This window comes from Hylobates moloch, unplaced genomic scaffold (assembly GCF_009828535.3).
Source record: "Hylobates moloch isolate HMO894 unplaced genomic scaffold, HMol_V3 SCAFFOLD_9, whole genome shotgun sequence".
Classification (NCBI taxonomy): Eukaryota; Metazoa; Chordata; class Mammalia; order Primates; family Hylobatidae; genus Hylobates; species Hylobates moloch.
Genome location: NW_026652284.1, coordinates 51756894 through 51771472, shown reverse-complemented (window position 1 = coordinate 51771472; position 14579 = coordinate 51756894). Strand labels below are relative to the sequence as shown.

General features: G+C 42.0%; 1 protein-coding gene across 4 annotated transcripts in view; it reads right to left on the bottom strand.

The window, feature by feature from the left end:
- The window catches only part of PRKDC (protein kinase, DNA-activated, catalytic subunit), a 185032-nt gene that overhangs the window by 110439 nt on the left and 60014 nt on the right, over window positions 1-14579 (bottom strand). For all 4 annotated transcript variants that reach the window (XM_032759820.2, XM_032759822.2, XM_032759821.2 and 1 more), the window contains exons 29-36: window positions 13194-13293; window positions 11888-12021; window positions 7841-8089; window positions 4987-5210; window positions 3760-3968; window positions 3262-3394; window positions 2309-2467; window positions 713-916 (exon numbers count right to left, since the gene is read on the bottom strand). In XM_032759820.2, coding sequence (XP_032615711.1) covers window positions 713-916; window positions 2309-2467; window positions 3262-3394; window positions 3760-3968; window positions 4987-5210; window positions 7841-8089; window positions 11888-12021; window positions 13194-13293 — 1412 coding nt within the window. The remainder of the gene's footprint in view (window positions 1-712; window positions 917-2308; window positions 2468-3261; window positions 3395-3759; window positions 3969-4986; window positions 5211-7840; window positions 8090-11887; window positions 12022-13193; window positions 13294-14579) is intronic.

Sequence of the window (14579 nt, the reverse complement as noted above, 5' to 3'; positions counted from 1 at the left end):
CATGATCTCAGCTCACTGCTCTCACGTTCAAGCAATTCTCCTGCCTCAGCCTCCTGAGTAGCTGGGATTACAGGTGCACACCACCATGCCCGGCTAATTTTTTGTATTTTTAGTAGAGACAAGGTTTTGCCATGTTCGCCAGGCTGGGCTCAAATTCCTGATCTCTGGTGATCCGCTCACCTCCGCCTCCCAAAGTGCTGGGATTACAGGCAAGAGCCACCATGCCTGGCCTAACATTCATTAACTATTGATAAGGGGTATGTTTTGGGTTTTTCTGAGTTTGTTAAAAGCAAGAGCTTTTAACCTTCTAGGAAAAAGTCTTATCATACTTTAACGAAATATTTCAGGAATATGGCAACCCTTTTATAAGGATTATATAAGAAAATGCTGACCAGGTGCAGTGGCTCACGCTTGTAATCCCAGCACTTCAGGAGGCCAAAGTGGGCAGATCACGAGGTCAGGAGTTCAAGACCAGCCTGCCCAACATAGTGAAACCCTGTCTCTACTACAAATACAAAAAATTAGCTAGGTGTGGTGGTGGGTGCCTGTAATCCCAGCTACTCGGCAGGCTGGGGCAGAAGAATCGCTTCAATCTGGGCTGCAGAGGTTGCAGTCAGCAGAGATTCTGCCACCGCACTCCAGCCTGGGTGACAGTGCAAGACTCTGTCTCAAAAAGAAAAAAAAAAGTTTATTTAAAGGGAAATTTTGTTACCATTTTGGGATTATCCACTGATGACTGCATGAGCTCCAATACAGCAAGATCCAGATTCTTCAACAATTCCGTGTTGATCGTTTCTGAGAACAAGCTATAGAAATACTCCCCATGGGAGAAGTGGATGATGCTGCTCTGTGAGCTGCCCAAGGATGCCATGGACAGCACTGCTGGGTTCAGGAGAAGACTCACAAGGCGCTCACACTGGGAAAAAGAAAGGAGAGGCACATCTTTGCATGGCACAGAAAGACCCTTGGGCAACTGGTAACTTTGCAATTAGAAAACGACACAGGTCTAAAAAGAGCCTCATATGTGAAGCCTGGATTCAAGCTGAAATTGTATATATTTCAACTAGCCTCCATTTTCTAGGTTTCATTTTGGGAAACAAATCTTCCTTGACCCATATTTCTTCCAAATGTCCAAAAATCTTGTTGTTGTTTTTATTTTTTGAGACAGGGTCTCGCTCTGCTGCCCGGGCTGGAGTACAGTGGCGCAATCTTGGCTTACTGCAAACCTCCACTTCCTAGGTTCAAGCAATTCTCCGGCCTCAGCCCCCCCGAGTATCTGGAATTACAAGTGTGTTCTACCACACCTGGCTAATTTTTGTATTTTTAGTAGAGACAGCATTTCACCATGTAGTTCAAGCTGGTCTTGAACTCCTGACCTAAAGCAATTCACCCACCTTGGCCTCTCAAAGTGCTAGGATTACAGGCAATAAGCCACCCTGCCCAGCCTTGTTGTTTTTTAAAGACAGGGTGTCACTCTGTTGCCCAGGCTGGAGTGCAGTGGCATGATCATGACTCACTACAGCCTTGACTTCCTGGGCTCAAGCGATCTTCCCACCTCAGCCTCCTGAGTAGCTGGGACTACAAGCATGTGCCACCACACCTGGCTGATTTTTTAAATTTTTTGTAGAAACAGGGTCTCACTATGTTGCCCAGGATGGTCTCAAACTCCTGGGCTCAAGCCATCTGCCTACCCCAGTGTTGTTGCTTTGAGGATAGAGTCTATTAATAAGGGTGAGTATTTTTAGACAATTTAAATATGTAATTGTTTACATTAATTGGACAAAGGGGTGAAAAACGGGTTTCTGCTACAGAAGAAAGGAAGTTGGGATGGAGTGACCACAGAGAGCTGGCTGCAGATTTCAGCTATAGCAGGGACTATTTGAGGCCAGCCCTGCATGGTTCAAAGAGCCATGAGAATATTTTTTTTGGAGACTCTGGTTCCTCTGGGATTATCCTTCACAGACCCTCTCAATCATCCATGTGAAGGAATACCAAGGAGAGGAGAAGAGGCCACATGTCAGCACGACTCAGCTTCACAGTCACAAAACGTTCTCTAGCTAATTCCTTTTCGAAACAAAGTGGGATAGACAAAACCTCAATTTAAAAAGAATGTTGTTCTATTCCGTTTTTTTTTTTTTCTGAAACTATTGAGAAAATAATCTTTTAGAAAGTTGGCTCATGCAAATCATACAATACTTGTCCAGCTAAAACCTTACTACCCAAATTCCACAGTTTCTAGAGACACCTGCAAGTGACATATATATTTCTATTATTAGGGGAGTGCAGCATGCAGAGGTGTTTTTCCTACCAGTCCTCCAAAAGCAAAGGCTAACTCCAGAAGTCCGCTGGCCAGCTGCTTACAACTGAGGTCTAGAGAAGGCAGACACTGTCTCTCATCTCCAGGGGCAATGCCTTTATAAACCAGGGAAAGAAGTTCTGTGCCAATAGAATGATGCAGATCTGTGGACTGAAAGAAAGCCAACACTGAAATGCCTAGCAAAAAGATATTTCTTAGAAAAAACAACTTCACTCCTCTCATTAAATAAAAAACCCACTTCAGATAGCACTGACAATTACCTTCCAATATTCAGAAAAATTTTAATTCAATTTTGCTTTTGTTGTTCTTGCTATTTTGAGACAGGGTCTCGCTCTGTCGCCCAGACTGGAGTGCAGTGGCACAATCGTGGCTCACTGCAGTCTCAAGCTTCCAAGCTCAAGCAATCCTCCCACCTCAGCATCCTGAGTAGCTGGGACTATGGGTCCGCAGCACCCACTCCTGGACAATGTTTTTTTTTTTTAATTGTTTGTAGAGATGAATTCCTGCTATGTTGCCTGGGCTGGTCTCCAACTTCTGGCCTCAAGCAATCCTCCTATCTGAGCCTCCCAAAGTGCTGGGATTACAGGTATGAGCCACTGTATCCGGCTCAACCTTGCTTTCTATACTAGATTCTTCATTTGTGTTGTCTTGCCACAAAGGCACAACTGCAGTTCCTAAAGTTTTTCAGAAAGCTGCACTGGAAATACCTAAATGTCCTTTATTTTACTTTCATTTTATATTTATAAATTTTTACATTTGCTTTCATAGTTATATTGATATATCATAGATATACAGATAATATCTACATGTCTAGAGCAAGTAATTCTATAATTCCCATTTCAGCATGCTCAATACATAAAGGACTTTTAAGAAATAATATAAATAAATACACTAATTATCATACTAAAGCTAAAATACATGTATAAACAGTAAGTTATAGTTACCTGAGATGGTAATATACTATGCAGAAGCCCAGCTCTGTGAAGCTGTTTACAGGCAGACACAACAGCAGCCAGCCTGCTCCTGTCTACTTGCGCGTCAGGGCCATACAAGTTGACAGCACAAAGCTCCTCAATGCTGGCCATGTGACAAAAACAGTAAATTAGGTGAGCTCTGATCTCATTAAATTATCAAGATACGCTGAAAAAAATGTTTGCACTGTTATGAAAGCAAACAGGGGCAACATCTAACAGGATCCATGCGCACTAAGCTAGCACGGAGATCAAACATGGCGCTAACCATGTCTGAAGTTTGCTTAAGTTTGGTACAGGGAAGGCACTGGTTAAATGTGATTTCTAAACAACTATTGAGGTCACTGGCAGCAAACATCCCACTGATATGAGCCTTCCCTAAGGAAGCAGGAGCAGCTGCAGGAGCACGGCAACATATTAGGGCCTGAAATTCCAGGACAACATGTCCCCGATTGTGACCCAAGTACCCACCTCTGTGCTGTTATTTTCTCTCTCAGATGGGTCTCTAGGATATCTTTGTATGGGGACATCTTTAGCGCTTTCATCAGGTTCACACAAACATCAGGAAGATGAGCCATAACCTGGACGTCTCCGATGTTGAAACCTACGCTCGCGGGCTCACACAGTGTCTGCACCAGGACTCTCATCAGGTGTGTATTACACAAGTCCTTCTTCAGGAGCTGTAACAGATTGATAAAAACACTTTGTCAGACAGCATTTCTATTTTCACCAAAGTGCAGGGCCCACGAGGTTGGGAACTTCTGCCTAAGGGAGAGGTGGGCAGAGTTTCTCTGTAAAACGGGGGCACAGTAAACACTTGAGGTTTGTGGGTTAGACAGTCTCTGCTGCAACTCCTTACGCGTCTGGTAAGAAAGCAGCACAGACAACAGGTGGACAGAGGCGCACAGCCATGCTCCTATGTAGCTTTATCTATGCAGCAGGCAGCAGGTGGGGCTATGTCCATGGACAGGGTTTCCCCGCCCCTGACTCAGGACACTGCTGCATCCCAGGGCCTGGTGTGCCACAGGCACCTGGCAGAGATTCCCTGAATAAACTGACTGGAGTTTGTTTACACAATAAGCCTCATGGATACATCTATAAATATTTGCTAGTGTGTGTTTCCTAAGGTAGATGTTTGATGATAGCATAAAATACAGCATCCAATAAAACAATTAGAAAAAACCATTTTGTATTTCATTCACACAGTGAAACTCTGAAGGACATGCAAAGTTTCATGATTTTCAATAGATCATTCATCATGATGACTGTAGTTAATATAACGATGCATTGTAATTTTGCAAATTGCTAAGAAAATAGATTGAAAAGTTCCCATCACAAAAAATGTTACATATGTGAGGTAACAGATACATTAATTAGCTTGATTTAGCCATTCCACAAGGCAAACCATATCAAAACATCATGCTGTATACCATAAATACAGTTTTTGTCAACTAAAATAAATTGACAACTTGATTTTGACATATAACTCTTCTGACAATGCAAAGTTTTAGAAAAGCCAAAACCTGGCCTTCTCTTCCTGGTTCTTCCCGAAGTCAGGAAAAGCTGGGTTGAGAGGATGAAATATAATAATAATAATAATGATAAATTTTTATTAAAAGCCAAAACCCCTTCTAACAGAAACCTTTGAAGTAGTTTTCCAGTACCAAAAACTGACCTCAAATTAATAGAGCAGCCTACCTTCCATCCTTCTGGGGAGGTGTTCAGCAGAGTTGTGGTAAACTCCATAATCCGGACCACAACGGTGCATTTGCTGTAGCTGTACCTTTCTCCCTCTTGAGGGCTTGGTCTGTTATCTGCTGCCCCAGTGCCAAAGCACTTTTCTGCTGCTATAATGTCATGCATGGCAATGCTTTCTAAAAAGAAAGCCACTGCTTTCAAAAGTGAAGACTGGGCTTCAGTACCTAGAAGCAATTATATTGAAATATTAATATATGCTTTCTTTCAACTCCACTAAGATTAATATAAAATTGCTTCTCTAAGCATAGGCATGATGTACGTTCAGTAAACATTCAAAATTTTTCAAAAGAAACAAACAGCTTAATAATAGCTGAATAAAGTGGCAGTTATTTCTTCTCATATCAAAAGGACACACTGATGGAAGGTCAGGTCTTTATTCCCAAACATTACATGTGAGAAGATAAATTAATATGCTCATTTTAAAGGGCGATTTGGCAATTCATACCAAGTTTTTAAAAATATGCATGCCAATTTCTATCAAATGTTTAAAAACTCATTATGCTTTGAATCAGCACTGAAATTTTAACCTAATGAAATGACTGCAGAATTGCAGAGATGTGGTTGTAAGAATGTTCTTTTTAGCACTGTTATTAATAATGAATGTTATTAATAATGAAAAAATAAAAAATCCTGTCCTTCAAAGGACAGAGACAAATTATGGAGCAGTCTTCAAGCAGGTGTGGACGGGCACCAGTCATCTTATGGAATCAATTTTCAGATCAATCTTCAAATGGGCTTTGTCATAAAACTCATTTGTCTGAAAACATCCTGGAGCTGGTTCTCCTTTCCCATCTCAGCCTGTTCATCAGGACTCTCCTGCTTAATGAAAGACAGACCCACCCTCACCTCTCTCCAGTCTAACTGTAGTTTATTACTCCAAGGTGCACAGCCCTTCAGAGCGCCAAGAGACAATTTAAAATACTTGCATACTGTTGAAAGAGTAAAGGCAATGATTGAGTAGGAAAGCCTTTTTGTAAGTCTCATGGTTTCTAATTCTTTGTTTCCAACATAATTTAAGGAAAGTCAATCAAACTGTCAACTGACCTCATTAAAAATAATTTTGATAACATGTATTTTGATGTATTCCAAGAACTGAGATAACTTATATTAAGAATTATTCTCAGCCGGGCGCGGTGGCTCACGCCTGTAATCCAGCACTTTGGGAGGCCAAGGCGGGCGGATCACGAAGTCAGGAGATCGAGACCACCTTGGCTAACACAGTGAAACCCTGTCTCTACTAAAAATACAAAAATTAGCTGGGCGTGGTGGCAGGCGCCTGTAGTCCCAGCTACTAGGGAGGCTGAGGCAGGAGAATGGCACGATCCCGGGAGGCGGAGCTTGCAGTGAGCCAAGATCGCGCCACTGCACTCCAGCCTGGGTGACGGAGACTCCGTTTCAAAAGAGAAAAAAAAGAATTATTCTCAAAAACCAAATATCCTTGAATCCAACAGAATATTGGATTGTAAGACACACTGCAACCATGGATCTGTTAAATATGGAAAAATGTACATTTTAGAATAAATCAAATATGGCCCTTATTTATGTGAACAAGTTTTTTTGGTTTTGGTTTTATTTTCTGAGACGGTGTCACCCAGGCTGGAGTGCTCTGGTGCGATCTCGGCTCACTGCAACCTCCGCCTCTGGGGTTCAAACGATTCTTGTGCCTTAGCCTCCCGAGTAGCTGGGATTAACAGGGACCTGCCACCGTGCCTGACTAATTTTTGTATTTTTGGTAGATATGGGATTTCGCCATGTTGGCGCAGGTGATGTGCCCGCCTCGGCCTCCCAAAGTGCTGGGATTACAGGTGTGAGCCACCGCATCCAGCTATGAACAAGTTTTTTTTAATACTAAAATCTATACATACGAAAATAGAATTCCAACCACATAATTTTACATTTTATATGTAATAATTATCAAAATTTTTATATTTGTTGTTTTGGCATTAAAAAATGTAATGTGACTAATAACAAATGTAATAATAACACAGAAGAAAATTTTTTTTGAGACAGGTTCTCACTCTATCACCCAGGCTAGAGTACAGTGGCACAATCACGGCTCACTGTAGCCTCAACCATCCAGGCTCAAGCGATCTTCCCACCTCAGACTCCCCAGTAGCTGGGATCACAGGTGTGCATCACCACGCCGGACTAACTTCTGTATTTTTTGTAGAGATAGTGTCTGGCCGTGTTGCCCAGGCTGGTCTCAACCTCCTGGGCTCAAGTGATCCTCCTGCCTCGGCTTCCCAAAGTGCTGGGATTACAGGAGAGAGCCACTGAGCCCAGCCAAGGAATCTTTAAATATGTACATCTTTTCATTAAAAAGACGTAGATAGGGATATAGTAAAATCTTAAGCAAAAAAACTTAATACTTTAGGATAAAATCATTTGAAGGTTAGGAAATGAGAATATGAATTCAGGGACTCTGCAAAATTTCCGATAAAGCAGCTATATTTTAAAGCCAATGACGCTGTATATAAAACGGCTATAGTATTTATTGTTCATGGAATACATTTTTTTAAAGTAATATTAACAGTTTTGTGTATTCAAAATGTCAACATTTACAACACACCAGAAAGTATAACTTTTTCAATTATATAAAGCTATGAGAAAAACTGTATTTGTCAACTTTGAAGTGTGAAGGAAGGAACCCTTGCGGAGAGGTGACATGAAAGCACGGGCAAGGTGGCTGCACAGCACCTACCATCATGTCGCTGGGATTCTGACCTGGCAGAGCCACTGCCCAGGGTGACTCTGGCAGCACGACACACACCAGCATGAGGCAAGGGTGACCCACCTAGGACCTGGAGCGCTCCCACAGTTCTCTCGCCGATGAACGTGTTGTAGCACTCCAGCGCGGCCAGGAGCAGGTCCAGCCAGCACAGCGTGGCCTGCAGGCTGAATGGCCCCCGAAGGTGCAAGAGGGTGGGCTGGGCCAGGATGCCCGAAGGCTGGCCACAGCCGCCCCCCTCAAAGGTGCTGACGAGAAAAGAGACACCTTCTTCCTTGAGAACATCTTTCAGCCACAAATTAGGGGATCTGTTGCCTTTAAAAAGAAACAAAATTAAAATACACACATATACCTACATTTCTTCAATCCAATCTTTGTACCTAAAATTTCAAAATGTTATGGGACAATCTTTTTTCATTTTACTATGCATTCAACTTGTTTCACTGTAATTACTTCCAAGAAGGTATTTTCCACCACAGCCATTCTCTTCAGGTTCCTTAAACATTATAAAAATAGTTGGACACCATTTGGAATAGCTGCATACTAATACTCTTTCCCCTGCCTTTTTATTTAAAAATTATTATTCCTTTAAGTCACAAAACAGGATTTGCAAATGAGAACAATAATATCTACCTCTTGGGCTGTTACAAAGATTAGCAGAATTAAAGTAGCTAATATTTGAACATGCTCTTAGAATAACGTCTACCACACAGTAAGTGCAGTGTTTGTTAATAAGACAATCAAATGAGCCGTTTCTTCCAGGAAATTTTCTTTTAAATATTAAACTTCTTCTAAATTAAAAAGACAAATACATAAAACTGCATTTTGTATGCTCTGAAATCAGTAGCACTGAAAATGTCAAATCATTCTGACTCTAATGAAGAATTCAAAATATGTATCTCTGATGTATTAAAAACAGAACATTCGGCCGGGGGTGGTGGCTCAGGTCTGTAATCCCAGCACTTTGGGAGGCTGAGATGGGCGGATCACTTGAGGTCAAGAGTTCGTGACCAGCCTGGCCAACATGGTGAAACACCATTTCTACTAAAAATACAAAAATCAGCCAGGCGTGGTGGTGCGTGCCTGTGGTCAGCTACTCAGGAGGCTGACGCAGGAGAATCGCTTAAACGAGGGGGAGGCTGCAGTGAGCCAAGCTCACACCACTGCACTACATTGTCAGCTACAGAGTGAGAGTCGGTATCAAAAAAAGAGAGAGAACATTTTGTATATTAAGAGGACGAATATTCTGTAATGTTCTGTTACTTTCACCAAGAAGAGACAAAGAAATCTATAATAATGAGCAAAAAATAAATAGTAAGATATTTAAATTCTACATTAAGAGTGACAGAAGAAAAATGATGGAAAGAAAGGACACAGAAAGGCAGATCGAGAGAGCAGACAAGGGTACTTCACAAGAAGACAGAGAAGCTGAAGACACAGACAAGCACGCTTGGGGTTGGGAAGCCTGCCCAGGTCTCCACCGAGGACCTGCTGTCTGTTTCTGGGCCTGGACCACACTGAGTCTCAGTATTCAGAAGCCGCCAGGAGCTGTCTCTCTTGGACATATGTCAGAGGGACAACCCTGCACCTGTCGTCAAGTCCTACTGATCTGGGTGTTCCTGTAGCCGGGACTGCTGCTACACAGTGAGCTAAAGAGACACCTGACACAGACACTTAAAAACCACTGAAGGAAGCTAGATGCAATGGCTCGTACCTGCAATCCCAGCACTTTGGGAAGCCAAGGCAGGAGGACTGCTTGGGGTCAGGACTCAAGACTAGCCTGGGCAACATATTAATACCAAGACCCTATCTCTACAAAAAAAACTACCAAGACCCTATCTCTACAAAAAAAACTTAGCCAGGCCGGGTAGCACATGCCTGTGTTCCCAGCTACTCATGAGGCTGAGGCAGGAGGATCCCTTAAGTTCAGTTTATGGCTGCAGTGAACTATAATCGTGTCACTGCAACCTACCTAGCCTGGGCAAAAGAGTGAGACCCTGTCTCTTAAAAACAAACAGGTGCTGCACACCTGCAGTCCCAGCTACTAAGGAGGCTGAGGCAAGAGGATCACATGAGCCTAGGAGTTTGTGTCCAGCCTGGACAACATAGTGAGACTTTGACTCTAAAACTGAAAAGGAAAAAAATAAATCAAAAATACCCACTGGGGGATAAAGATACCAAAGGAGAAAGGTGGCTACACCCTGGAAGGCCAAGGAAGAGATAAATCAAGGAAGGCTCCTTAATGTTATACAAATTACCTCTTGGAAGAAGGGCAAGGCTCACCTACTACCTAGCAGCCTTTGTCCAACAAAACACAATGCTGAGAGGTGGAACTCTATTTAGTTCAGAATACATGAAGTCCATATCATAGGCAACTGAGAAGAGAATAGCACTAGAAATGCCTGAGATCAGTACAGCTGAGGTCACAAGAAATCCTATGTGCCACCAGAGTCACAGACTCAATGTGAGACAGTGGTCTGACCATAAGCAGCTCTACCAACATGCTATCAGGGTCTCGGTTTCTACCAAGTATAGGAAAAATGCTGCCCACTGCCCTCCAGCCCTTCCCCAGCCACTGGTCCACTCTTCAATGACTAATTTCACAAGGTTGCTGTGAGAATGACTTAACATATAAAAAACAATTGTTAGCTAAACACATTAAGCAAATTGAAAATGCTAGGCCAGGCGTGGTGGCTCACGCCTGCAATCCCAGCACTTTGGGAGGCAGAGGCTGGCGGATTACAAGGTCAGGAGTTTGAGACCAGACTGGCCAACATGGTGAAACCCTGTCTCTACTAAAAATACAAAAATTAGCCGGGCGTGATAGCACGCGCCTGTAATCCCAGCTACTCTGGAGGATGAGGCAGGAGAATTGCTTGAACCCTGGGCGCAGAGGTTGCAGTGAGCCAAGGTGGTGCCATTGCACTCTAGCCTGGGCGACAGAGCAAGACTGTCTCAGGGAAAAAAAAAAAAATGTTTTTTAAATGCTAATGTTTTTTAAACAATTATCTAAATTAAAACACAGATACACATTTCTATTATATATGTAAAATGATATAGTACAGTAAATTTATAATTTATATAGCATATACAAAATAATTGAATTCAGTTATACTATGTATTTATACATACTCTATAGTATATAATATATAGTATATAACATTATAATATATCCTATAGTATAACACAATGTAGAGTCCTTCTTAGTTTTAGAAGCCTGGAAATATATAAAGTAACTTTTTTCCTCTTGTCCCATGAAGAAAAAGCCCAGACAGAACTACATCCCAGGCCGGGCGCAGTGGCTCACGCTTGTAATCCCAGCACTTTGGGAGGCCGAGGCGGGTGGATCACGAGGTCAGGAGATTAAGACCACCCTGGCTAACATGGTGAAACCCCGTCTCTACTAAAAATACAAAAAATTAGCTGGACGCGGTAGCAGGCACCTGTAGTCCCAGCTACTCAGGAGGCTGAGGCAAGAGAATGGCGTGAACCTGGGAGGCGGAGCTTGCGGTGAGCCAAGATAGCGCCACTGCAGTCCAGCCTGGGCAAAAGAGCGAGACTCCGTCTCAAAAAAAAAAAAACAAACCCCACCCCAACTTTTGCCAAGGAACCAGCACACCCATCTCACCCGAGGCACTCTCCACGCATGGCACAGGGCTGTGACAGCCCACAATCGGGGAAGGCAGGGCCTGATCCGTCCTGAGCACAGCTTCCCCACTCCCAAGCTATCAAACCTAGGTTTGGACTTAATGGACAAAACTGAACAATACATTTATTCCTGAGAAACTTGTCATTATTTCAGTCCATAAGCAGTTTAATGGTTTAGTAATTACTGAAAAGCACAGGTTCACTGCTTTCCTTTAATACACTGATTTGAGATCATTCAGACTCAGGATGCTGGCAAACACGTGCTTACATTCACATGCTTAGGATGCTTACTAATCACATGGTGAAACAGAACTGCATTACCTCATCAACTGTTAATATTCTGAATCTTAACTGAATACCATGTTAACTGCAATGATCACCCAATTACTCAATTCTTCTTTACTTCTTTTAAATGGGATAATAAAGCAAACTATAGTGAAATTAAAGATATACAGATTACCATACCTGGCAATAAAGGAACGAATTTATAAAAGAGTTCAATGGATTTGTGTCGACATTCTGTCTGGGGCCTCCCACAATGAGCTAAAAGCCACTTGACCAGATCCAATAAACACAATGACGCGGAAGGTGGAAATCCTCTGCACAGAGACAGCATACTGTCATTAGTCCCTCTCCAACATGCAACATTCAGCTACCAAGGCTCTAGAAATCATAAACTAATCTTTATCACACAGATATATGTAGAAACCTCACTAAAAGGCATTCGACTTATTTTTAATGTATTATAATTAGAGTGCAATCAAAATAACACAGGTGAAATGGGTCCTAAATGCTGCTCATGTTCATTTTTTCATGTGGGGAAAAATTAAAAAGTTCTCCTTAAAAGAACAGCACTAAGTATTTTCATGTTTCTTGTGCAATATACCTTGTAAAGCAGTGCTTCTCAAAGTGTGGTCCCTGGACGGCTGTTCCAACATTACCTGTGCACTTGTTATAAATCCAAATTATCTGGCACTACCCCAGGTGTACACAGAAATTGAGGGTGGGGCCAGCCGCAATCTGTGTTTGAACTAGAACTCCAGGCAATTCTAATGCATGCTAAAGTTAGAACCAATGAACTAAACTGGTATCGTAGGTTAATAGTAGAATCTGGAAGAATCAACTTTTAAAATAACAGAGAAAATATTAATAATCCAGTCCACATGGGACTGTGCTTCTCCAGAGTGGCGGTCACTAGCATGGATAAAAGATGTCCCCAGACACCCTGCAGAGATCTGGAGGGGATTATGGAGGGCACTCACCCTATTGGAGAAGGCAACACCACTAAGATGGGATAAGGGCAAAAACTGGAAACCACTGGCCAATATCCCGGCCTTGGTTGGCTCTAAGTAGTTTCATTTCCTAATTTTATGATTCCATGTCTGTCAAAATGTTACTATTTGAACATTCAGTTCATACACTTCAAAATTTACGGAATAATGGCTCATGCATATTCTAGTCAAATCATCCACATCAAAACATGTTCAAAATTAGTGCATATTAAATAAAACGTGTTACAAAACTAATTTTCAATTTCTATCTACTATCTCAACCCAGATCAAATACCTTATACCTTATCCCTTAAACCAAGTATTTTCAAACACAAAGCTTTTAAACATTTTTGGAAAATGAACTCTTCATACTTCCACACATTCCTTGTTTAGGAGGTAATTCCTTATACTTCCACAGATCCATCCCAAGTTGTCCTTCATTAGCTGCGAATTAGTTTTATGTTGTGGGAAAAGACGGAAAAGGAAGCAAGATCACCTACCGCGGCAAACGTCGTTTCTTTGCTTTATTTAAAGAAACATGCTTCTTTTCAATGATGTGGCATAGGTGATCAATGGCATCACAACACTGTTGAATGGTACCTGTTCTCAAGTACAAAGACATATTTCCAAAGAAGGCATACATAGCTGATTATTATTAAATTTGTATTATAAATGTGTTGGCCTAATTTTTAACTGAAAAGGTAATTTTACTATAGATTTAATATGTTTTCATCCCTAAGAATAATAAAATTAGATAAATGATTCACACTCCATATTCAAAAATGAACACAAAACCCATATTTAAGACTGCAGGATAGCATGGTGCATGCACGCACAAACACACGCACACACACAGAGCAATGCCATACCTAACTAGAAACTGTACCACCAACACCTCGGCCACCCAAAGCACAGCCTCTCCTAATGGACCTGAGATGCAAGAGACCTTGCAGGTATTACAAAATCCACATACCAGGCCAGAGCCTGTGGACTTCAATTTGTGGCTGTTTTAAAGGGGTGTTAAGTCCCTTGACCTCCCTTCCTATGCAGGATAAACTATGGTATCGTTTGGTAACACAGCCTCTGGAGAAGGACAACAGGTAAGACGGTGAAGTCACCCACAGAAGTCTGGAATTATTGAGGAAAGGAACCTTATACATCTTATTTTGACCTGTGTCACCAAGAAAAAGTTTTCTATGTTTTTTAAATATGTCAGTGATCACAAAAAAAAGTTTCACTTGTTGAAAAAATTCACCTATATGGGAAATCAAGACAAACAAAGCAAATTTAAGCTATTTGACAATGAGGACTAAATTTTAAACATTTTTGCCCACAATAGACTATCAACATGAAGAATAACAGAGCTCAGTTTGTCTTTTTAAAAAATAAAGTTGCCGGGCGCAGTGGCTCACGCCTGTAATCCCAGCATTTTGGGAGGCTGAGGCGGGTAGATCATGTAAGGTCAGGAGTTATAGACCACCCAGGCTAACATGGAGAAACATCTCTACTAAAAATACAAAAATTAGCCGGGCGTGGTGGCAGGCCCCTGTAGTCTCAGCTACTTGGGGGGCTGAGGCAGGAGAATCGCTTGAACCCAGGAGGCGGAGGTTGCAGTGAGCCGAGATCGCACCATTGCACTCCAGCCTGGGGGACAAGAGCAAGACCCCATCACAAAAAATAAATAAAATAAAATAAAATAAGTCAAGACCCGTATCAGTGACAAATTCCTGCCACAGCTGTGTGGCCCTCAGTCAATGACATGCCTGGGCCTCTGTGCCCCAACTACATCATGTGCTGGGACCAATGGGGAGTTAAGAAGTCTTCTAGCTCAACAACTCTATGTAGTTCCTAATAGCTTCTTGCATAGAATTTAATTGTAATCATTT